The sequence below is a fragment of the Plecotus auritus genome (assembly GCF_963455305.1).
Source record: "Plecotus auritus genome assembly, chromosome: 4".
In the NCBI taxonomy this organism is placed as follows: Eukaryota; Metazoa; Chordata; class Mammalia; order Chiroptera; family Vespertilionidae; genus Plecotus; species Plecotus auritus.
Genome location: NC_137775.1, coordinates 138,621,941 through 138,646,568, shown reverse-complemented (window position 1 = coordinate 138,646,568; position 24,628 = coordinate 138,621,941). Strand labels below are relative to the sequence as shown.

Below are 24,628 nucleotides of genomic sequence, written 5' to 3'. Positions count from 1 at the left end.
CGCGACCTGGGCCAGCCGTGCGGGCCACTGTCCCGGGTCCCGGCCCCGCGCCATGGAGTGGCGCTGGCCCCTGGGGCTCGGGCTGCTGCTGCTGCTGCTGCTCTGCACCCCGCTGCCCCCGGGGGCGCGCGCCAAGGAAGGTACAGACCCCCGCTCCCGATCCCCCCTCTTCTGGCCGGGTTGGCACCCTCCTCCTGGAGCCGGCATTCCTGAGGAGGCCCCTCCACGCGCCCCTCTCCAGCGCTCCCGTTTTATCCGTCGCCAGGGCATTGACTGGCCAGGCCAATCTTTGGTCTTTGACCCCAAACAGCTGCTTTCACGGGCCAGTCATCCCCGCCCCTGCTGGGCAGCAGTTTACGCCTGGGGGTGGGGTGCGAGCAGCAGCGTCCAGACCCCCACCCCAACAATGCGGGGCGTGGGGGGAGGGGGAGTTGTGCCCAGATAGTCCCAGCCTCAGGTACCCAACCCAGAGATCGGAACACTCTGAAGTCCGAGGTGGGAAGTCGCCTTATTGTCAACCTAAGCCGGGTGACAGAGAGACCTGCCTCTGGGGGAAGGGTTGGAATTTGGGGTGTAGGAGGTCAAGTCTTCCAGCCCTGCTACCCCAACTTCCTAGACTCAGAGCTGTGCATTGTACCCCACTCCACAACCCCAATAACAAGCAGAGCAGACCCTTTGCCAGTGGTGAGAGCCTCCTACCCAGGAACCACCTCTGAGGACCCCCAAGGGCTGAAAAACTGTCTCACCCATGCACCCTTCCATCTGCAGCTGATGGCTCCCCCGCTGAGTGAGAGGGTGCAAGTCTTCTGTAGCAGTTCTTCCTAATGCTTCCTGCCTTGGGTCAAAGATCCAGCCCTCCAACCCTTGTCCCGCTTTGCCTTCCTCCGGTCACACTCTCGAGGACAACGGGCTATTCTCCCTGGAGCTCTTCACTCCCCTAAGCCTCAGGAAGTCCATACTGTTAGAAACAGGGTGTGGGAGCCTGGGGGGCTGGGGGCCCACAATGAGGAATGTGTGCTGCATCTGTGGGGCCTCCTCCCCCAAGGTGACAGGCCTCTTTCCTCCCCACCTTCAGTCACTCTGATGGACACAAGCACCGCACAGGGCGAGTTGGGCTGGCTGCTGGATCCGGAGGATGGGGTAAGTGTCAGGGGAGGGAAGGCCTTAGGATGGCTCAAGGCTGAGGGCCAGTGGGAAATGGGGTGGAGAGGTGGGTGGAGGAACAGAAAAGAGCAGGAAAAACTGGAAGTGTCTCCTCTGAGAGGGGGAGGGGAGATGACTCAGAGAGCCTTTTGAATGGGACATGGTGGGGGGGGTGTCAGGCTTTACCCCATGGAGAATGCTTCAATGCCTGGCTCCTGCCCATTCTGCCCCAGTGAGGGGTGGGGGCGGGGGGCAGGGCAGGAGGGGACTGAATACCTCTGAGGACCATCTGGGGAGAGACAGGACCATCCTGGTGATGGCTGAAGTTTAAGACAAAACAGAGAAATATCCTCAATCTGAGGTCCATTCATCCCCATGGAGTTGCACAAATAGGTTCCAAGTGGTAAAATTGTGTGTGTGTGGACGTTTTTTTCTGGAGAGGAGAACCAGAGTTTTCATCAAATTCTTCAATGGGTCTGTGACTCCCCAAAATTAGAAGCTGCTTCAGTAAAAGTCCCAGAGCCCGTGTACTTCCTCTGTCCGCCCCAGTGCAGGCACACCATGCGTTCCAGCTGTTTAAGTCTGCTCCAAGTCCCTTGGATATTCCTAAAACTCAGTGAGCAGAGGTAGGATCTTGTGAGTCCCACAGAACACTTTGGCCTCTCTGCAAACCTGTCCAGGAACCATGGGAAGCCAGCCCAGTTGCCTCAGCCTCCAGGACTCTCACCTTAGGTCTCTCTTCCCTCTGGTCCTAAACCCTGTTCTCTGGGTACCCCCTTTTCCCTTTTCTAGTCCGGTAGGAATCAGCCTCTATTTCTGGGGTTGGTGTGACTTGCATTCTTTCCCTCTGGGTCCTAGGGTCCTGGCTCAATCTCAGCTCTCCCACAGAGTAGCCTGTAATTAGAATTAATAGTCTAAACCATAATGTATCCTACAGGAGGGGCTGCTTGGAAAATCCTGGATAAGGCCAACCCTAATAGGCGCCTGATCTCATAAACCAGCTAATCACTCCACAATGAGGGCTACAGGTCCACCTGCTGGCTCCCAGGGGCCTTCGCTGTGCCCCTGCCACCTCCACCCAAATAACTCTTCCCTAATTGGGCCAGAGTGGAAGCCAGGTGCCTTTCGAAGCTCAGGCTAAACAGCACTAGGAGGACAAGAAGACAGCAGCAGTTACACACTCCCACTGTCTTGCTTGTCCTCTCTCCTCCTCCTCATGTTTTCAAAACACACACTCAGGTCCAGGCTCCCCAGAATGTACACACGCAGCAGCCAGCAGCGCCTGAGTGATAAGTGAAAGGGTCCTTGTGGCTGATCCTGGGCAGCTGTTTCTCCCTCTTGCTCAGCTCACCGCTGGAACTAGGAGAGGCGAGTCACAGCTGGGAACATCTGCTTCTCCTGGCTCCAGCTGCAGGCGAGCTAATGAGCTGCACATTAACCACCCACCACCCTCCCACCTGCCCTCCACAGCATGCATGCCTTACACTTGGCTTCCTCATCACAGCTGCCTCTTACAAACAGGCGCTGGGTGCCTTCTATCCTCCCAGCTTCAGTGCTTCCACATCCCTTGCCCAATCTGTGAATTACCTAGCATAATGCAAAACTCTGCTCCTGCCCCATGCCATCCCAAATTCCTTTCCCCAGAGCTGAGAGTAGCCATAAATGCCCTTGCTTTATAATGGAGTCAAAGCCCTTGGGAAAGTGAACTTTCTCAGGTAAGGGCCTCATAGTTTCTTCTTCAGAAAATAAGGGGGTTTCAACCAAAATATAGAATTTTGGAGTTTCTTATGTTCATACAGCAGGGGAAATACTTACAAATAGCTAATATTTATTTTAAAGAAAGAATAATAAAATGGGAGACTTGCCCAGACACCAGAACATACTATACAGCAACTATAATGAAAGCGTGTGTCATTGCACAAGAATACTCAGGTCAATGGAACAGAATAGAAAGTTCAAAAAACAAGTCCACATATATGAGATTTTAGTATGTGATAACATTGGAATTGCAAATCAATGTGGAAAGTATAAAATCATCACTAAATTGACAATTGGATGCCTATAATTAAATAAAAAAGGCAAAATTACATCTCCACACTGTACAAAAAAATAATAGATTCTAGGGAGATTAAAATCTAGACCTAAAAAACAACCCTACAAAAATATTAGGAGAAATGTAGAATATCTTTATAAGTTTGGGATGGGAGAGCTTCCCAAACAAAACACACAACTCCTAAATCATAAAGGGAAAGATTATAGATGTTATTGTAGGAAAATGTTAAATAATGTCAACATCAAAGATATTAGCAAAATAAAGTGGTGTGACAGGGAGAAAATATTTGAAACATTCATTTCAAGCAAATGATTAATGTCTATAATATTTTTTAAATTCATCCAAATGAACAATCAAAAGATAACAGTAGATCACCCCAATTAATTTCATTATAAATAAATAAATAAAACAGTAGAATATCAGACAACAGATAATTGCTTAAAAATACAAATAGCCAGTGAATAAAAGAGAAACATACAACCTCCTCTCAAAGAAATGTAAATTAAAATGGCAAGAAGCTATGTCCTGTCCATAAGACTGGCCAAAAATAAGAAAATTATTAATATCTAGTGTTGATGAGCTTTGGAGAAAATGAGCTCTCAGGCATTGTTGGTGGAAGTATAAACTGATAAAGCCTTTTTGGAGGACAATTTGGCACTATCTTATAAAATGTGTAATACATTTACTCTTTGATACAGCAGTTCTATAGAGTTTTGATAGAAATTTGTACATGGTTACTAAAAAAAAAAACAAAACCCTAGAAGCTACTTAAATGTGCAACCATAGGCGAATGATTAAATAAATTCTGGTACATCTATATAATGGACAAGTATTTTATGGATTGCTGAAAAGAATTAGGTAGATCTATATATATTCATGTGGACATCTTTCAAAAAACAAAAAATAGCTTACAGAATAACATGTGTATGTTTAAAAAACACATTTATGTTGAACACATACACACATAGTAAAACATTTAGACGCAAGCATTCAAACCCGCCAGCCAAGAGTTGGACATGCTTGCGAGGTACTGAAAATTGTCTATAAAGTTTTACTCCAAATTGTTAAGAGTGGCTTCCTCTGGCAGTGGAGTGGATGGATGGGAGAACTTTCACTTTTTAATATATGCAAATTTTTTCCCTTTGACTTTTCATAATAATCACATAAAGACATAATAATTAATAGCATAAACTCAGGAGCCTAGAGGGCCTGGGTCCACATCCCAGCTCTGCCTCATAATAGCTGAGTGCCTTGGGCAAGTCATTTAACTTGGCTGTGACTCAGTTTCCTTATTGGAAGTGCTTACAACTGTGACTAGCCCATGGAAAGTATGATATTAGAACTAGCCATTATTAACAAAGTTTAAAAATTCTTTTAATGTAAAAGAAATTAAGGAGGGGAGGATGTCTTGGAGTTGCTGATTTCAATGGTGGCCATTCCTGGAACACATGTTAGAGAGGGTGAAATTCCCTTATTATTATTGTTTTTTAAAATATGTTTTTGATTTTTTTCTTCAGAGAGAGAAGAATAGGGAGAGAGAGACATCGATGTGAGAGAGAAACAGATCAGCTGCCTCCTGCACGTTCCCCAGGGGGGATCAAGCTGCAACATGGGCATGTGCCCTGACTGGGAATCGAACCTGTGACTCTTCAGTACATTGGAGGATACTCAACCAACTGAGCCACACCAGCGAGGACAGAGATTCCCTTATACAGAAGAGTTCTTTGCTGCCTCTTGCTCTCCAAGTAGGCAGAAAGGTTTTGTGAATAAGCTTTTGCTATAAAAGTCTGTCCTTGCAGTACTTTACAGCCCTACTGATGATATAGGTCAACATTGGTACTCAGACACTTGCACCTGGGGTGGGCTCACAGAAGGGACAATGGCTGGCTAGGGAGGTGAAGGGGGTATTGTATTGCCTGTCCTATATCCAAATAAATCCCCAACCCTAGCACTTAACCTACTATCCTGGGGATGAGGGGTGGGGAGCAGGCAGGACAAATAGTGTGAACCTGGGGGGCTTTGACACCGACCTCCCCACCATCAGATCTAGAAAATGGGGGTTTGGGGAGTAGATGATAGGTGATGACTGGAAATGTGACTTTGACTTTCCTCTGGCAGTGGAGCGGGATGCAGCAGATGCTGAATGGGACGCCCCTCTACATGTACCAAGACTGCGCAGTACAAGGAGGAGGAGACACTGACCACTGGCTTCGTTCCAATTGGATCTACCGGGGGGAAGAGGCTTCTCAAGTCTACGTGGAGCTTCAGTTCACTGTGCGGGACTGTAAGAGTTTCCCTGGGGGAGCCGGGCCTCTGGGCTGCAAGGAGACCTTCAACCTTCTGTACATGGAGAGTGACCAGGACGTGGGCATTCAGCTCCGACGGCCCATGTTCCAGAAGGTACTTTTACTCCTCAGTGCCATTTCGGTCCTAACCCTGATCCCTGACTCACTCCTTTCCATGTGCCCACTCAGCTAAGAAAAAGAGAAGGTGCCAGAAACAGGAAGAGGTTCTAGGTGTCAGATATTGAGGAACTAGATTTGAGTGCCCTTTCTGCTGTGTCCCGGTTTTGGGTGCAGTACTTCTCTGAGCTTTGGTTTTCTTGTCTTAGCATAGTGATCATAGTGCCAGCCTCGTCGACTGCAGAGGCTTTGCAGGCGGGCATCCACTGAGATAACAGCATGGTGGAGGCAGGGGAGAAGTGTTTCAGCTTCTTCCATTAGTATCCACAATGTCCTTGCACACCCCAGGAGTATTGTTAGAGTTGTGTAGGAAGATAGTCCTCTGTAGGCTCTCTCTCATATCACCCCTTCCTTTCCTACTCAAAAAAATATGCTGAAGTGCTGGAGACTTAGGAGCATATGATTATAGGATGTGCTCACATTTGTTTCCCAAAGAGATGATGCTGTAAAGTTTGTTATTAGTACTAAATTAATCATGACACACTTTATAACTGATCACCCCATTGCCACTGAGGTGGGACCACAACTTCAAATAGCAGAAGTTATATGAGCTATAGCCCCACTGCCTATGTTCCATACCCAGCTATGTGGTCTCAGACAAGGTCTTGAACCTCTCCTGGCCTTGGTCTCCTCAGCGGTTAGACGGGGATGGCTGTTCATCCCACCTCAGAGGATCATTGCATGGACTCAGTAGCATATGCACACAAAATGCTTAGCTCAGTTACTTACACGTAACAAGCCCCCAGTTTATGGTTGTGTAATTATAAAGTACTAAGCAAGTAATCGTTTCTGTTGTGTGATTGCTCCCCTTCTGCCCCCAACTTCTTCCCAGGTCACCACGGTGGCTGCAGATGAGAGCTTCACCATTCGAGACCTTGCATCAGGCTTGGTGAAAATGAACACGGAGCGCTGCTCCCTGGGCCTCCTGACCCGCCGCGGCCTCTACCTCGCTTTCCACAACCCGGGGGCCTGTGTGGCCCTGGTGTCCGTAAGGGTGTTCTACCTGCGCTGCCCTGAGGCTGTGCATGGCTTAGCCCAGTTCCCTGACACTCTCCCTAGACCTAACAGGTTGGTAGAAGTGGCGGGGACCTGCTTGCCCCATGCCCGGACCAGCCCCTCAGGAGCACCCCGCATGCACTGCAGCTCTGAAGGCGAGTGGTTGGTGCCAGTGGGGAGGTGCCACTGTGAGCCTGGCTATGAGGAAGGCGGAGAGAGATGCCATGGTAAGGAGACTCAAGGAGGTGGTGACAACCTGCAGGGACTTGGGGGAGGGAGACAGTGTCCAAGTTGCCAAGGGAGGGAGGGAAAGATTATTTAACTGAGTGAGTGTCTAAGGGCCCCAGAGAGACACATGTAGGGGTGTTTCCACTACAGGGATGAGGGGAGGATGCGATTCTATCTGTAAAAAGATGGGACAACCGCAGCTCTGTTCATTCTCTCTCCAGCCTGCCCAAGCGGCTCCTACCGGGCAAATGTGGACTCACCCCATTGTCTCAAGTGCCCCCAACACAGCATGGCTGAGTCTGAGGGGGCCACCTTCTGTACCTGTGAGAGTGGCCATTACCGAGCCCCCGGGGAGGGCCCGCAGGTGGCGTGCACACGTGAGTCCTGGTGCAGGGCCTGGCCATCTGCGAGGAGGTACAGGACCCTTGCTCAGCCCGGGTTAGGCTGGAATTGCCCAGAGCTGATCAGGTATTGGGCACTGAACCAGTCACTTCAAGACTCTCCCATGCCCCTTCTCCCCCTGGGAGAAAGCAGAGCCATAGTAAAATTTCCTCAGCAGTAGTAAAATTTCCGGTGGCCTTTGGGGGACTTCAAGAAATGGGGTGATGGGGAGCCAGCAGCTTGGGCTCTTACTGATGGCCCCTCTTCTTCCACAGGTCCCCCCTCAGTCCCTCAAAACCTGAGCTTCTCTGTTTCGGGGACTCAGCTCTCCCTGCATTGGGCAGCCCCAGCAGATATGGGGGGGCGCCAGGATGTGAGATACAGCGTGGGATGTTCTCAGTGTCGGGGAGCAACGCAAGGTGAAGCCCCCTGCCAGCCCTGTGCGGGAAATGTGCACTTCTCCCCCGGGGCCAGCGAGCTCACCATGCCTGCTGTGCGTGTCGAGGGCCTTGAACCCTACGCCAACTACACCTTTCACGTTGAAGCCCACAATGGAGTGTCAGGGTTGGGCAGTTCCAAGCCTGCCAGTGCCTGGCTCAGCGTCCACATAGGGCACACAGGTGAGGGGTCTGGGGAGGGGTTGGCCCCGGAGGAAACCGCAAGAGCACATGGAGGGGCAGGAAGCCATCGAACAGCTCCTCAAGTTATTTCCTCTTTCCTTCCAAATGCACTGGCACCCTCTGGACTCACAGAGTCACCATTAGGCCTGTCCCTGAGGCTGGTGAGGAAGGAGCCCAGGCAGCTGGAGCTGACCTGGGCGGGGTCCCGACCCCGAAGCCCTGGCGGGAACCTGACCTATGAACTACACGTGCTGAACCAGGTGAGGACACAGCTGAGAGTCTCCATGTCCATGCCCTGCACACCCAATACTCTAGCCTGGGGTGCAGATTGGCTCTCTTGGGACAAAAGCCTACACAGAGCCCTGCCATGACTATTTGCCAACCCTTCCCCTTCCCATGTGCTCCCAAGATCACCCCTTACCTCCACCAGGTCTGGCTCCACCCAGTCCACTCAACATGAGTCCCCCACCCACAGGATGAAGAATGGTACCAGATGGTACTAGAACCCAGGGTCCTGCTGACTGAACTGCAGCCAGACACCACGTACATCATCAGGGTCCGAATGTTGACCCCACTGGGCCCCGGCCCTTTCTCCCCTGACCATGAGTTTCGGACCAGCCCACCCGGTGAGTGGCTTATGCTTTGTTCTGCCCCAAACACACAGGCACCTGTCGTCCCAGGGAGGCTTCTGAGACCCTGTTCCAATCAGTGACCCTTCCTCTCTCTCTACACACTCACGCATGCACACAAGCACCACACTCACGCAGAAGCTGCTTCAGGGGAGACTCACACCGGCCCCCTCCCATGGTGATCTCACACACACCTTCTGGACACTGGATACTTCTGACACACCACCTTCAGATCTCCTAAAGGTTCAGTGAGTGCCCAGCCGCAGGCAGCCCAAGCCATCCCTGTGGCAGCCCTTTCCACGTGCTCTCTCTCTCTCACATACACACCTGTCTCCCCGGGCTTGCCCTTCTGGTCTCCTTCGTCCCCATGGACTCTGACCCCCAGACTTCCTCACCTGTGTGCCACAGTTTCCAGGGGCCTGACTGGAGGCGAGATTGTGGCCATCATCTTCGGGATGCTGCTGGGCATGGGGCTGCTGCTCGGGATCTTTGTCTTCTGTTCCAGGTGCTACTCCTGCCCCTCCCCAGCTACCATCCTGGGTCCCTTGTCTGGTCAGAAGGCCCTGAATGCAGCCCCAACAACCCTCCCACCCCCTAATACCAAAGCTCCACTGTGCCCCCACCTTGACCCTGCACCCTGGGGAAAACTCAGCCAAGGCCATTGGGCCCCTGATGTGGTACTGCGACCCTGAATAAATGTCTGCACCCCCATCCCCACCCACAGGAAACGTCGACAGCGACAGCAGCAGAGGCAGCTTGATCGAGTCACCAACGTGAACAGAGGTGAGCTAGGAGCAGCTGTGTGTGTGTGTGTGTGTGTGTGTGTGTGTGTGTGTGTGTGTGTGCATGTGCATGTGTGCACTTGCATATATGTTGGGAGGTGCCCCTGGGATAGAACCAAGGAACCCAATTCTGGGGGCACTAGTGAGCTCTATTGTCTTTAGGCTTCTTGTGTTTTGCTACCTAATTAACTTTGGTTAATTAACTTTGTACTGATGGTGCCCCAGAGGCTCTGTGCAATTACCTGTTAGCTGTTGGTGCCACTGTACCAATACTCGGGCTCTAGGCAGCCTCCCCCACCCTGGTCTGGGCTGAGGCTGGGCAGAAAGGGGATTGATTGGCAGGCTCCCTGAAGTCCTCCAAGGCATATGGGCTTCCTGCTGGTCACCTCATTAAGTGTCCCCAAATAGGGGAGTCAGCAGTCCATCCAAGTAATGGGGCAGGAGTGAGGTCTGGGAATGTGAACTGAGGCGTGAGTGACTGGAGGAGCATGGCAAGCAGGGGTGAGGAGGAGGGAAGGCATGTGAAGTCTGGGTCAACGAGCCAGGGGAAGGCTGGGGCACTTGAGGCCATGAACACTCTTGGGTCTGGGTTCTGGCCCGCTGCTCTGGGCCTCAGATGGCGAGGACACAGGAGCTTTGCGCATAGACAGGAGGAAGAAAAGCTGGCTGTGGAGGCTTCATTGCTGAGGATAGAGACTTTCTCCCACTTCAGCCAAAACAGGACTCCTCAGGGAACAAGAAGAATGAGAAGTTCGAGGTCTGCTGCCAGCCCCTCTCCCCTTACTCCTGAGCCCTGCAGTTGGCACTCCTGTGGCCGAGCCTTCTCTGTTCTCCCTGCAGGGGACAAGCAGAGGCTGAAGCCTTACGTGGACCTCCTGGCGGAACCCGTGATGTATGAGGACCCTGCCCTGGGGGCTCTGGACTTCACCCAGGAGCTGGATCCAGCCTGGCTGATCGTGGACACTGTCATAGGGGAAGGTGAGCCCTGCTGTTTCCTCTGGGTGGCAGCACAGAGCCACTTCCTTCTGGCCTTCCCTGCGGAGCCCCGCTGGCCTCTCCTCTGGCTCCAGAGCTCCCAGATGAGTTCCTCTCTGGCTGACCCTGTCTCCTTGAACTGCTGTGGTCACGTTACAGCCCCCTTATTGAGTGTCCTGGAATAGCCCCCACATCATACACAGCCTGCCTCTGTGGTTATGGAGCTTTTGATAAAGAGCATTAGACACATCATCCTTGTCAATGGGGGGAGGAGGGGGGGGCGGTCCACTGTGTCCAGGATCAAGCTCTTCTCAGATAGTTCCCAAACGTGGGAGAGGTTCAGAGCCTCCCTCACTCCACATTCTACCCCACCAGGGACCAGTGTCCTTGGGCTGCCCTGATCCCTTGGGTCACCAAGGGAAATGGAACTGAGCAGAGAACAAAGCTTGGCAGTGTCCTTGCTGATTTTGCGGCCATGCCAACCAAGCTTGTCCAGAGGAACTCGTGGAAGAGAGTGGCAATGGTCAGCCTCTCTGGTCACTTGTGCTCTGCCCTTCATGAATACACCCCAGTACAACAGCACAGTGCCCATTGACCCAGCATTTACTGAGCACCTACTGTTCTCCAAGAACCGTGCTAACCCAGGAGACAGTGGGTTAGCTGAACAGGTTATAGAAATGTACTTCTGTCCTGGACTTCTGTCTCCTTCCCCAGGAAGTATAGCCTAGCCCTTGTCCCAGAAAGGGCACACCAGGTTTCTGATCCAGAGAAGAAAGGAGAGTTGGAGGACTAGAGGATGTCATCCATCCCCCTGATAGTACACTGGGCTATGATCCTGTTTCTTTTTCCACCCAGGAGAATTTGGGGAAGTGTATCAAGGGACCCTGAGAATCCCCAGCCAGGACTGCAAGACTGTGGCTATTAAGACCTTGAAGGACACGTCTCCAGATGGCCAGTGGTGGAACTTCCTTCGAGAGGCAACAATCATGGGCCAGTTTAACCACCCGCACATTCTGCACCTCGAAGGCGTTGTGACAAAGAGTATGAGGATTGGTCTCCATGAGTGGGGGTGGGAAGAGGGGGTGAGACCACAGGAAGTGAAGGGAAGCTGTTTTGCCAAGGGTAGGAAATCTGGTTCTGGGGGTTTTGGGTGGAGATGGGATGAAGGCTTCCATGGTGACCTGCTTTGTGTCTCAGGAAAACCCATCATGATCATCACAGAGTTTATGGAGAACGGAGCCCTGGATGCCTTCCTGAGGGTGAGGAGGGCAGAGGACCAGCTGGGAAGAGGGGTGCACCATGAAGCCCTGGTCTGGGAAGAGGCAACCCTGCCCATTCCCTAACCCTCCCCTTCACCCTGCTGCAGGACCGCGAGGACCAGCTGGTCCCTGCGCAGTTGGTGGCCATGCTGCTGGGTATTGCATCTGGTATGACCTACCTCAGTGACCACAATTATGTCCACCGGGACCTGGCAGCCAGGAACATCTTAGTGAGTCAGAACCTGTGCTGCAAGGTGTCTGACTTTGGCCTTACCCGTCTCCTGAACAACAAGGATGGTACCTACGAAACTCAGGTGAGAACCCTTTATTCAGCGTGTACACATTTGCACACACTATTTCATGCCATACATACAGGCACACCTCTACAACAAATACAGGACACATGCTCCTGTACACACAATGACTTCATGGTGGCCATCCTCCATGCCCTGAAACACATCACCTTTCTGTCATACATGCCCTATTAGGGAGGAAAGATCCCCATCCGTTGGACAGCACCTGAAGCCATTGCCAACCGGATCTTCTCCACGGCCAGTGACGTGTGGAGCTTTGGGATTGTGATGTGGGAGGTGCTGAGCTTTGGGGACAAGCCCTATGGGGAGATGAGCAATCAGGAGGTGAGTCCGGGTACTCTCCACAGTGGTCTTCTCTCCAAATCCTCCCATGGCTCTTCCTGCACATAACCTTATTTCTTCTTCCTCACCCACAGTTTTTCTGCACTTTTGTTCCCTCTGGTCCCCTTTGCCTCACACCCTGTTCTTCTTACTAGTGCTCAGGGGTGAGGATGAGGGAGGTTAGAGGCTCTTTGCAATGATCTTGCATGAACAGAGCTTTCTTATGGACTGCCAGGTTAGCTTCCTACCTTGGGCTTCCCTCGCCTCTCGCTTGCCGTAGGTAATGAAGAGCATTGAGGATGGGTACCGGCTGCCCCCTCCTGTGGATTGCCCTGCTGCTCTCTATGAACTAATGAAGAACTGCTGGGCCTACAACTGTGACCATCGGCCCCACTTCCACCAGCTAAAGACACAGTTGGAGCGATTGCTGAACACCCCTCACACCCTGCGGACCATGGCCAACTTTGATCCCAAGTAACTACGTTGGGGAGGACAATGGGATTTGGAGGGTAGATCTAGAATGAAAATGGGCATTCAGCCACACCCACCAAGTGCTGGGCCTGCAAACCTCCGGATAGAGTCCGGCATAGGAGGCATAACTGCAGTGTGCAACCTGGGGTAGTGGCCACCTTGATGAAGACTTGGTCCCACCCTTGACAGCTGTAGTTTGATAGAAGACAGGAAGCAAACATAAACAGGGAAGCAAATATAAGCAGGGATTACACCTGACACCTGCTCCAGGGAGCTTGGTCACTTAGATTGGGGTGGGGAAGACAGAATCTGGTAAGTGACGGACAGTAGACTGAGTTTCCTGACTGTGAAGGGCAGCCTTGTGGGATCTGGAAAGGCTCCCAGATCACATGCCCAAAATGTGGGTGGGCTGAATGCAAATAATGCAGGATGACAACAGCACCCAGGTCAGGAATAGTGGTCAGAGATGAAGCTGGAGAGGTAGGAGGGTCAATACAAGGAGCGTCAGTACAAGCTCTGCTGAGAAGTTTGGACTTTATCCTGAGCACAGAGAACTATTGACCAGTTTTTTAAAAACTGCCCATGAGAGGAACATGGTCAGAATTGCATTTTACTAAAAACATTGGCAGGATGTAGAGAAGGAACTGGTGGGCCAGAGAAGGTGGGGGGAGACTGGCAAGGCTGTACTTCACATGCTTTATCGGGTAAACCAGCCCTGGCGTACTGGCCTCTGTATCAAACCACCATATATAACCTTGTTTCTGGGAGAAAATGTGCTCCAAGTTCCAACTTTTGCAACTATCTTTTGGAGCACAACTCCCTCGTACACTGGAGACAGCATGTGCTAATCTTTCTGGAATGTTGGATATGTTTCCCCCAGTAGATTTACTTTGCTAATGGTTTTTGGCTCTGGCTGGCTTTCATACAGGAACACTCATTGTATTGTGGGTGTCAGAGTGCAAGAGTAACAGCCAAGGTTGGAGGTGGCAATCAGGGCTGCTCCCAGAACTCAAGGGGCCACCCTGGAGGCAGGACCACACCCAGGTCTAGGCCTCTGCTCTCCTGCCTCTGCTTCTTCTCAGCTGGGATAGTTGATACGTTTCCAGAACTGGCCACTCCAGTGGAGATGGGCTGATGGTAACCTTGTGTTGGGAACTTTTCAGAGCTGCCACCTCCCCCAGTACTGTCAGCCTGCCCTCTGCTGTGAGTGCACCAGGAAACAGGCCAGGAAATGGGTTCACAGACAATGGCCTGGCTAATCCGCAAAGTCTAGATAATCTCTGTGCCCAGACACCAATTTGAATGCTGGCCCCAGATGCTCACAGGCTAGGCCCAGGTTTCAGGAAAGCAGAGGACAGTCCTTCTCCCTCCTCACATGACTGAGATAGTCCCCGTCCCATCGCACAGGGTAACCCTTCGCCTGCCCAGCTTGAGTGGCTCAGACGGGATCCCCTATCGAAGCGTCCCTGAGTGGCTGGAGTCCATTCGCATGAAACGCTACATTCTGAACTTCCGCTCAGCTGGGCTGGACACCATGGAGTGTGTACTGGACCTGACGGCCGAGTGAGGACCCTGGGAACCCGGCAGGGGAGGGTTGCTGGGGTTTGAGCCCGCACATTCACGAACCCCTTTCCTTGACCACAGGGACCTGGTGCAGATGGGGATCACGCTGCCAGGACACCAGAAGCGCATTCTTTGCAGTATTCAGGGATTCAAGGACTGAGCTCTCCCCTCCCCCATCCTGTCCTCATGAAGTAAGGATGGGGCCAGGGTCACTCAAGTCCTTTCCCTCAGCCTACCAGGCCTTGGTGCTGTTCTGGCCCACCCTTCCCTGAGAAACTTGCCTTTGATGCCTGGGAGCCTCTTTGTTTTCAAAAGGGAGGTTGGGGTATAAGTAAAATCACCGTGCTGGGAGGAGGGTTTAATATATATATAGGTATACACATATATATTTTTATAAGTAAACAGGAGCTGCGTTTTCACCTGGACCACTGGTTTTTTTTATCCCTCCGTCTCCTCCCATCTGTAGCACAAGAGTCAACTGCTAAGAATTCTGGAAAACAAGGTTTTTTATTTGTAGCTGTAGCCACAACCTGGCAGCATGGGGGCAGGTAGGAACATCCAGGCCAGTGAGCCCAGCCCAGCCCAGCCTCCCCGGGGCTCAGGGGACTCGGCCCTCAGCAAGCAGAGTAGAGGCTTCGGGGTGGGGGTGGGGGGGCGGGCAGCTGAGGGCATTTGTGCAGCAGTGAAAGCAGCAGCGCTCAACCTGGCGACTCTCAGGTGGGGTACCTGAAGGGTTGTGAGAGGTCCCTGCAGGATGGGAGAGGGGACTAAGTTCTGTTGGGACCCTGGATCAGGGACCTTGGGATACTGGGTGGGGTTTGGAATGGAGGGAGGGGCTAGACAAAAAATAACCCAGGGGTGGGGCCAGTGGAGGAGCAGGGTGGTCTCAGTGTGGGTGGTCCACTGATGGAGAATGAACTCCCAGTGAAGAAGGGGCTGGTCCTCACTCAGGTCTGGGCTCTGGCAGTGTGGCACTTCCTGCACAGCACATGGCCATCCAGGGGGAAGCAGCCATTGTCGTCCGCCTCAATGGACAGTGCCTTCCCACAGTCCTAGGAGAAAGTGGAAGAACTCCCTGATGGGAAGGTCCCCTGTGCACCCCCCCACAACAGAGTTGATATCCTCATTGTGCCCACACAACCCTACTCATCCCCCACTTTCACTTTTGTCCCCTAGGCATCCAGTACGAGGATGGGCAGAGGATAGAGCTGCACCCATCCCAATAAAGAATATGGGGCCATTCCCACATGTCTCAACTCCATTCTCACTCTCCTTTCTTCTGAGTCTCAGTGAGACCCCAGCCTGGTCACCACAAAGCATAGCACCCTTCCCTACCACTGCTCAGTCTCCTATCTTGGTTTATCTGCAACTAAGTGACCCCACAGAAACCCCACTACCCGCTTTCTGCAGTGACCAAAGCATCCGGGCTGAGTGGGCCTGGACACTTCCACTGACCACCCTCAAAACTGCAGGCTGGCATTGTTCACCACCTGGCCAGTGAATAATGTCCCCACACCTCCCAGTCCTCAGGCCCCAGGGACACTGACCTCACACTTGTAGCACTTCATGTGGAAGTTCTTGTCCAGAGCAACCACTCGCACAGTCTCCTCCCGGCCAGGCTCAGGCATGATGGGCTCTGCACAGACAGAGCACCTGGGTGCGTATTGCCTGGGGGGCAGCAAGGCGGTACAAGTCAGGATGTGGGGAGAGGCACCCGTGCTTTCACCAGAGCACAGGGAGAGCAGACCGTGGTGGCATGGCAACAGGCAGACTTCTCTGCCCATCTTTCCCACATCTCAAGGTAGAGGAAGCCCAACAGAAAGGCCTAAGACCAGCCACTCAGCTCTCCCAAAACTCCACCCGCTCCAAACCCACTACCACCAGGTCCTCACCCCATCACATCCATCCTGCAGAAAGCACACCCAGAGGAGCCCTGATGATCCCATCCCTGGACCCCTGACCCTAGTCCACCCCCCACCACGAAGGTGTCTCTGCCCAACTGCTGGGAGGTACAGAGGGACATGAAGCCCTGGCCACCCAAGGTGGAATCCTAAAAACGCACCCCTCAAACACAGAGGTGGGAGCCAGATTCTGTGGGGTCCCTGCACCACCCTCTAGATACCTTGCAGGATTTTGCTGCTGGCCTGAGAAAGTAGCCACCTTATAAACACTTTCTAGGGGGAACCGGAGTTCCTAACAACTGACCTCCAAAGGAACATCTACAACCTGGCCTGTGTGAAATGAAGTCACTCCAGCACATGTCGCCAAACCCCAGACCACAACCAGAAGCTTCAGTGAGCCAAGGGCCAGGGGATCGGCCAGGAGCAAGACTTGCTACCTAGATCTAAGGCTCCTGGACAACTTAGTCCACATGAACTCGTCCCTGCCATCTAATAGGACATGCAGCCAGAAAACCAGACCAGGGGTTTGGCGCTGTCTTGGGATCAGAGCGGCAGCCTGGCTCCCAGACAAACCATGGTTGGCCCCAGAGAAGAGCCCAGAGGTAGTGGTGGGTCCTCACTTGTGGTAGTCAGGGACACAGTGGGGCCGGTTGGCCTGGTCCACAATGAAGGAGGTGCCCTCCAGGGGGCAGGCGCAGACCACGCAGGTGAAGCACTGAGGGTGGTAGGCTTTGCCCGTGGCCCTCAGCATGCGGTCAGTGATGGGCTGCCCACAGGTGTTGCACTTCTCCAGGGTGTCCTGAGGAGGGAGCAGTAGGAGATTGGCAGGGAACTGTACCCAACAGCCAGCTGCCAAGGCAGGTCTCCACATGTCCGCACCCCAACCCCTGGCTGAGCCCCACAGGGGCCCTCAGCCCCAAACCTGACTCACAGTGTAGCAGCCCTCACAATATGGTGCCCCCTCCACGCTGTAGAACTGCTGTCCTTGCAGCTGCTGCTCACACTTATGGCAGGTAAAGCAGGTGATGTGGAACAGCTGTCCCAGGGCACGAACTGCGGGCTGTGCACGCGCCAGGGGCTGGTGACACCGGCCACAGGATTCTGCATAGGCCAAAGAAGATAAATAAATAGGGAGTCCGCTGATCCCTCGAAGAGGGAGTGGAGCCACAGGAATGGCCAGCACAGTAATGAAGGGTGGGACAGACATCCCCAGAAAGGGGACGGTGGGCTCACCACTGACAGCCATGTTCTGCCTCTGAGGATGCTCCATGTCCTGCATGAGTTGCTGGGTCAGCTGCTCCAGCTCCTCCACCTCCTTCAGAGTCAGAGGTCCTGGGGCCCCAGGGGAGCGCACCTGAAACCCCAACACTCTCTTTATACCCTCTAAAGGGTCACCCCCTCCAAGAACATTCCCCAACCAGCTTATCCACTTTCTTCCAGGAAGGACTAACGCTCCTCCCATTTCCGATGCTCAGATTTGACCCTGAAAGTTCCTCTCTACCCCTCCCAGACCCCAGCACCACACGAATAAGGGTGAGGGAATGACCTTCCACCCCCTTTGCTCAAACACCCCTGGGCAGCCACAGACAGACCAGACTGACTGAGCGGACGGAGGCCACACACACAGCAGCTCAGGTCAATGAAGCACCGAACACACCAGGCCACGCATCAACTCCACAGAGCATGCTCGGACATGGCCCCCCACAGAAGAGGTCGGCGCGATGGGCTGTGCACCCAGGTGCACACACACCTACCCGTCCCGCCTGCTGCTGAGCTGCTCTGTCAGCGTGAGGATACAACACAGGCAGGAATCACAGGTTAAACCCCCAGAGCTGTCTGCAGCAGCCCAGCCCTCAGCCCTCCACACAGAGGTCCAGGGTCCCTCCTGACCTCACTTCCTCCCCTGGAGGCCTCAAAGAAGGGCCTCTCTTAGGCCAGCCCACAACTGGAGATCCCACTATTTAGGGGATCCTGAGAGAGCCTGGGGGTGGGGGTGGGATGAGGTTAGGGGGCACTGCAGGACCCTGACAAGTACCAGGAAGAAGCACCACAGGCACTGTCGGACTCTACCAGCGTTACCATGAGACACTTCGATAGGAACGCTAGTTGGTCTTGCGTTACTAGAAAAGTCCACGTGGGACTGTGGTCACTGAAGGTTCTGCCTGCCCATGCCTTCATGCCCATAACACCTGGAGCCTCAGTCTCCCAGCTACCTACCTCCTCCCACAGCCACCTCCCCACCCCACCCCCGCCTCAGCCTGGGCCCCACCCTCACCCCCTCTGCATCCAGAGCTGTGCCTGCCTGGAAATGCAGACACACAGAAGGGCCATGATCATCTTATTTCTACAAGGCTTTCCCAGCCACTCTAGCCATCCTGGGCCACCATCACTTATCTGGCCCAATCTCAGCCCAGGCCACACCACCCGCTTCCTGGCTTCCTGTTTCTGCCTTCAGGCTACAGAAGTAGGCATAGAGGCTGCAGAGTGAGTTCACAAAACACAAAACACAGCAGGGCCCTCGGTGACCTCAGCTCCAGTCATCGGCAGCTCGCAGCTCGCAGCTCGCAGCTCGCAGCAGCTCGACTGTCTGGCTTTCGGCTCCTGCGGGTTCCCAGTGGCCTTCCTTCCCCACAGCAGTTGTTTCAAACATTTCCATCCCCTCGAGCCCCTCGCTCTCACCAATTACCTCACCTCCTACATGACTGAGAAGATGGAAGCTGGCCAGCTCGAGCTCCCTCAGTGTTCCTCCTCTCCACAGAAACACTGCCATGATTCTGTCCTTGCTCTCTGGGAATGCCACGGCAGGGGGGCCGTCACCTCTTCTCTTCCAGACTCCATGGAGCAGCAGCCCCTACTCTCAGGCACCTCTAACCCCCCTGCACCAGCTTCTTCCTCTTGGTTCACACACATACCTGAGCCCCCTTCCCCTAACTTGAAAAACCACACAAACACACACACACACACACACACACACACACACACACAGGCCCTGCCCTAGTCCAACTCTGCCAACCCTCCAGAGCAGGCCACTCTGGAAACTCCGTTTCCTCACCGCCCATGCAGTCCGCAACTCCTTTCACTGTCCCCATCAAAGGGCACTATTCCACAGCCTTAGGTGACTTCCAAATAGTCAAATCTGTGACCTTCCTGTAGTCCTCATCCTCCTCAAATCCCTACCGAAGGGCTCCTCAGCCATCACATCTGTCCCCCAAGATTCCACCCTGACATGATGCTCCTCCTCCTTCTGCCATTATTCCCCCTTCCACCTGACCAGCGGGAGCATCATCCAGGTTCCTCCCAGGCCCACAGCTTCTGCTGTGCAAGCACCCTGGGCTGCTTCAGTACCACTGCCCTGATGACAACCTTGAATCCTGGGCCTCTCCTAAAACCTGGCCCTCCATTTCTAACTGAGTGACAGTTTCAGCTGAAGGAAAGTCCTCCTGGAACCTGTTGCTCAATACACTGACAGCTGGACCCCTCCTTTTCCCGTCCAAAGCATTTCCCCTTCTGGACTTCTCTATTTTGTCAGCATTACTGTCACTCATTCCCCCCACACACCCAGGCATTTTTTACCCCTCCTCTTCCTCTCCCAACTGCTTATCAGTTACCAGGTCCTAGAGGCATTTGCTTTGACAGCTCTTATCCCCTCATATGTCACTAATCTCCAACCTCTAGTACACACTTCTGCTGCAAACACTATCCCCAAAGCTTCCAAAAGCATGGCTGTCACAGGTCCTCCAACCCACTCACACACCTACTTGAAAGCTATGAAGGATTTGCCAGAACTGACTGGCTCCCTTGAGCTCCCACCTACCTCTCGGTGGCTCTATAACTTCCCAGAGGAACCTTCTACTTTCTAGTCTCCCAACACTCTGGTGTATTTGTGCCCTTGAGTTTTGCTCATGCTATTCCAATCCCAGAGCCCTTCACTCTCCTCTCTGGAATCTTAAGTCCGACCATCCCTCAGACCACACCAGCACCAGGACGCCTTTCCTAACTGGCCAGCCCCATGCTGACTCCCTGTTTGGAGCTTCTGTAACACAGAATTCTGCACAACTCATGGGTACGTGGCATCTCCTCCTGCCCCATCCGTGCCTGCACATACAGAGACAGACACTCCTGCTGTCCGTTTACTCTGTCGCTGGTTGGACTAGATGACCATCGGGGTCCCTTCAACTCAGAAGCTCTCGGCTCCTGAACTAAAAGGTGGGAATGAGAGTTTTTCAATTTGGGGCACTCATGTGCTAGAAAAAGACCCTCAGCACTCTCTATGCGTTAGCTCCCTTGAGCTTCACAACCATTGTATGAGGTGGATAATGTTATTTCAAGGGCGGAAACAGACTCAAAGTACACCTCACTTGCCTAGGCTCTTGTGAGATGGGAGCTGGGAATTCTATCCCAGGTCCAGCTGACTCCCTCAGGCTTAACCTCTTTGAGAGATCTCTTCCATCCTGAGCACAGAGCACAGTGCCTGGCACTCAGCAGATGCTGGCTCAGCCAGTGCAGCCACTCTTATCACCCTCAGGCAGTGAGAGTGCTCAGAGAAAGAGAGTGCTCAGAGAAAGAGTGCTCAAGAATCCAAGAAGGGGGAAGAACCAGGGTTGGACTGGTGATGAGGTCATCCTCCCCTCTAACATACCGGGGAAGGGGGTAAGGGATGGTCCACCAAACCCTCCACCTAATTCAGAGCCTGTGCCGCTCCCACACCCAATCAGGCCACACCAAGCCCCAGACCCTGCCAGCCCCTGCTCCAGATGAGCTGTCTTTGCCATGTCCCACCAGTCCAACCCTAGAGGCTGGAAACTCCTATCCCACCATCCCCACCCACTCATCTTTGCCCTTATTCTCTGGCTCCTGACTTATCCCCTGTCCCCAGCACCCATGTCTCTCTCAGGCTGGTCCTCCCACCCCGCCTCACCTGGTTTTGGTTTTGAGCTGGTGTGGGCACTGGGTGCTGCTTCTCCTGTACTCGGGGCTTCTCCCGCTGCTGAGCATAGGTGAAGCTGGGGGGCTGAGGGGAGCCTGTGCCAGTGGAAGAGGGAGCTTGAGGGGGCCCCAACTTTTGATTGGGCTGTGGCCCAGGTCCACCTGGGGCTCCAGGGCTGAACTTGGAAGCCACAGGAGTAAACTTGGGAGTCACTGGAGAAAACTTAGGGGCTGGAGGTGGGGCTGGGGGACCTCGAGGCTGACTATTAGCCAAAGGCACAGTCTGGGGCTGGGGCTGGGGCTGGGGCTGGGACTGGACATGGAGCTGGACCTGAGGCTTGGCCTGGGGCTGGGGTTGAGGCTGCACATGGAACTGTGTCTGGCTCAGAGGCTGAGCCTGAGCCTGGGACACAGGCTGGGAGCTAGAAGGGGCCTTCCAAGGAGGCAGGGGTGCTGTGCCCACAGCTGCAGACTTAGTACTGGTCTTGGAAATGAATGGAGTGGAGACAGGTGGGGGTACATATCCAGATGATACCTGCAAGGGGAGGGGCAGGGGGAGAGAAGTGTGGTTGAAGGAGGGTGCAGCCCTCCCCAGTTCTGTCCCCACTCCTTTCCTCCTCTCCAGTTCCTTACCCGGGCTTTGAACGGATCATTCCTGGTCATGTCATCCAGCAGTGAGGACAAAGAGTCTATCTCCAGATCAATACTGCTCACCTTCTCCCTGGGCTAGAAGGTCAAGGGTCAGAACACCCATCCCAGTCCTCCATTCCCCCATCAGGGCAGAGGTGCGGGAGAGGTCAGAAAGGACCCTCCTCTCCTTCCCTGCAGGGTGTCCCGGCTTAGCTGCCCCTCCCAGGCCCCGTACCTGTGGTGGGAGCGGGATGGGAGCTTCAGGGGCCCCCTCCTCCGCCAGTGGAGGCGGTGGGGAGGGGAAGATCTCCTCCTCCAGAGGTGCAGGGGGAAAAGGCTCCTCAATCGGGGGAGGGGGAGGCGGGAAGGCACCTCCCAGGGTGTCCTCCGTGTCCTCGCCATCCCCAAGGAGGGGAGGAGGTGGTAAGGGAAGGTCTGGGGTACGAAGGAGAAAGAGAGCAGTCAGCAGGCGCCCCTCTACCCCATTCTCTAAGTTCCCCTCCTTCCACAGCCCTAACCCCTCATCCAAGAACTCTCAAGGGTCCCGGGGCGTGCGGGAAGGAAACAAGGGAGGATGGGGGCTCCGCGCAGGAGTGGTGCAGCTCCCGTTACACTTCGGAAAACGGACCCGGAGGCAAGATTCGTGCCCCACATTCCCACCTCCCACCCCCAGGCGGGGACTTGGACCGGTCCCAGGAGCCCTGGCTCCCAGCCATGAGCTCCGCGATGAGGTAAGAACATCTGCTCGGGACAGGGTGGCTGCGCCCAGCCCCCTCCGCTGCAACCTTTCCAAACACCCCCAACCCCTAAGCCACTGCCCCCAGCTCGGCGCCCGCCCTAGTCCAGCCCCCAGCCCGGCCGCATACCTTCCGGGGGCGGCGGCGGGATCTCGCCCACCCGGCCCATCTGTGCGCGCTGGGCCCCGGCGGCCGGCAGAGGCTCGCTGTCCCCGGGCCGGAAAGGATTCACTTTGGGCTTTGGAGCCACCACCGGGGCGAACTTCTTCTGCGGGGCGTAAAAAGCCGGAGCCGAGACCGAGACCGAGACCGAGATCGCGGGAGACGGGCGGGGGGCCGCCATGGCCAGGCCGGGCTGCTGGGCGTGGGGGCCGGGTTATGCGGCGCCAAGCCTGGCGGAGGACGCCCCCGGCGGGCCGGCTCCCCGCGGCGTCCCCGCGTGCCCTCCCTACGAGCGGCTCCCTGCTCCTCACCGCGGGCCGGAGCGTGCGCGCCGCGTCTCAGTGGCCGCCTGGGCGCCGGGTCCGCGGACTCTGCGCCCCGGTCCCGAGCCGCCTCTATCCTGGCGGGGGAGGGACGCGGAGCAGGGGGAGGAGAGAGGGGCGGGGAGAGCGCGGCGCCCAGACCTTACAAGGAGCGGCCCCGAGAGGGGGGCGGGGAGAGCGGGAGGGCCGACGCGGCAGGAAACTCCCCTAGGAAGGGGCCCAGGTCTTGCCCCTGGGCCACAGACTCCGTCAAGGTCCTCCCGCCCCGGCCCCGGCCCCCGCCCCCGCCGCTCGGCCCGCCGAGGACCACTCCTCCCCGTGCACAAGTCTGATGTCATTTCCTGACTTGCCCCCCTCCAGGCCAGACCCGCGGTGCCCGAGATCTGACTCACCGTCCCCACTCCGGGATGTGCCGGCGAGGTCAGTCGGGTGTCTCCGAGGTGCCGAAGCAGCCCCTTGGCGCTCCACCCCGACCCAGCCCCCTCCTCTCCCGGCCCCCGCTACCTGCGCCCGCCACCTCCCCACACAGCTGCCAGCCCCGCACCCCAAATCCCCCCCGGGTCGCTCGGATTGGCAAGACTAAGATAAAACTGGGCTCCAGGGTGGACGGAGATGGTGAGTGGGCATTCTCCCTTCCCAAGCCCTTCCTTGACCTGGGTGGGTGGGCGTGTGCGCGCGCGCGTGTGTGTAAGCATCTTATGGGGCAGCCCCTTGAGGCTTCTAGGAATTTGCATCACCCTTGTCCCCGCCTGCAGATCTCTCTGTTAAGATTTGCGGGAGGGAGAGGCGGGGACCAAGGACCCCGGGAATGGGGCTGGGGGGAAGCGGAGGCTGGGGCGGCCAACCGGCTAGGGAGGAAGAGCGTGGACGCGGGCGAAACGTCTTCGACAGTTTTTCAACGCCCGCAGTGACCCCTCGAGGAGCCTTTGGGCAGCCGGGTGGCCCTCGGGAGATTCGGAGACTGCGCTCGGTGGAGCCCCCCACTGGTCCGACCGGATTGCTCTGCCTTGGACTGAGCCCCAGGCTACGAAAAAAGGACAGACCTGGGTTCATTGAACACTGAAATTAACCAAACCGCCCCTTGAATTCTTGCACACTCACTACTTACAAACTATGGAGTCATTTGGCCTCTCAGCCTGTAAATCCAATATATCACCCTCGGGCGCTGCCTTTTCTCTGCCTTCTAAGGCAGTTCCCTTGCGCATGCCCTACTCTGTTTCCAGTTCCTTGGCCCTTCAAATCGGCTACAGCCTACTGTCAAGGAGCATCTGGGCTCTGCTGGAGAGATCATTCAGACCCACCCCTGACATTCACCAGAAGAAATCAGGCTAGGAGCTTAAGAGAGGGGCCCGGGGTCATACCCAGTCAGCCCCAAGGAAAGTCTAGGCTAGAACTGTTGTCTTGAGGGCTCTAATGTCAGCAGAGCTCACTCCCCTACACTCTGGTGTCAGATGAAGCATCACCGGAGACGGGAATGCAGAGTGAGGTCAGGGTGCAGCGACTAGCTTGAGTGTCCAAACTAAGTGGCAAGTCTCTTCTCTCCGTACTTAAAAGAGTGGTGATATTTAATCTACTTACTTTATTGCATTAAATGGAGAAGTAAATGAAATTCAATATCTGAAGTGTTATATAATACTTGATATTATTATTCAAGTCCCAGTTCTGCCCAGAATGGAAATTCTGACAGGTTAACCTAAGAGCGTTATTCCGTATGTTCCTTTCTGAGTTGCCAAGCCAATCTCTCCTGGGCCT

General features: G+C 54.6%; 3 protein-coding genes across 7 annotated transcripts in view; 2 read left to right on the top strand and 1 right to left on the bottom strand.

The window, feature by feature from the left end:
- EPHA1 (EPH receptor A1) lies at nt 1-15,457 on the top strand. 2 transcript variants are annotated; one of them, XR_013960381.1, is made up of 20 exons: nt 1-140; nt 1,076-1,140; nt 5,315-5,596; nt 6,491-6,881; nt 7,104-7,259; nt 7,539-7,883; nt 8,016-8,143; nt 8,359-8,509; nt 8,921-9,017; nt 9,237-9,295; nt 10,135-10,272; nt 11,125-11,310; nt 11,467-11,528; nt 11,636-11,842; nt 12,017-12,166; nt 12,444-12,637; nt 14,042-14,197; nt 14,279-14,388; nt 14,664-14,745; nt 15,374-15,457. XR_013960381.1 is itself a non-coding variant. In XM_080664291.1 (18 exons), the coding sequence occupies exons 1-18, from the start codon at nt 53-55 to the stop codon at nt 14,355-14,357; spliced, it is 2,934 nt and encodes a 977-aa protein (XP_080520417.1). In that variant the 5' UTR covers nt 1-52; the 3' UTR covers nt 14,358-14,621. The 2 variants fall into 2 exon arrangements, 1 of the variants encoding a protein (XP_080520417.1); XM_080664291.1 differs by lacking the exons at nt 14,664-14,745; nt 15,374-15,457 and having other exon boundaries at nt 14,279-14,621.
- Nucleotides 14,541-22,962, bottom strand: ZYX (zyxin). Of its 4 annotated transcripts, XM_080664296.1 has the most exons (11): nt 22,521-22,958; nt 21,890-22,089; nt 21,658-21,750; nt 21,356-21,559; nt 21,017-21,120; nt 17,853-17,877; nt 17,332-17,452; nt 17,030-17,199; nt 16,719-16,897; nt 15,745-15,865; nt 14,543-15,249 (listed from the first exon to the last, which is right to left on the bottom strand). In XM_080664296.1, exons 1-11 carry the CDS (start codon nt 22,732-22,734, stop codon nt 15,145-15,147), a joined length of 1,536 nt encoding a protein of 511 aa, XP_080520422.1. In that variant the 5' UTR covers nt 22,735-22,958; the 3' UTR covers nt 14,543-15,144. The 4 variants fall into 4 exon arrangements, with proteins under 4 accessions (XP_080520421.1, XP_080520419.1, XP_080520422.1 ...); XM_080664295.1 differs by lacking the exon at nt 17,853-17,877 and having other exon boundaries at nt 14,541-14,687; nt 15,145-15,249; nt 21,017-21,559; nt 22,521-22,962; XM_080664293.1 differs by lacking the exon at nt 17,853-17,877 and having other exon boundaries at nt 14,542-15,249; nt 21,017-21,559; nt 22,521-22,746; nt 22,865-22,950.
- Nucleotides 22,963-23,153: 191 nt separating this feature from the next.
- The window catches only part of FAM131B (family with sequence similarity 131 member B), a 75,599-nt gene continuing 74,124 nt past the window's right edge, over nt 23,154-24,628 (top strand). Inside the window, exon 1 of the mRNA XM_080664300.1 lies at nt 23,154-23,296. Coding sequence (XP_080520426.1) covers nt 23,284-23,296 — 13 coding nt within the window. The 5' untranslated portion in view covers nt 23,154-23,283. The remainder of the gene's footprint in view (nt 23,297-24,628) is intronic.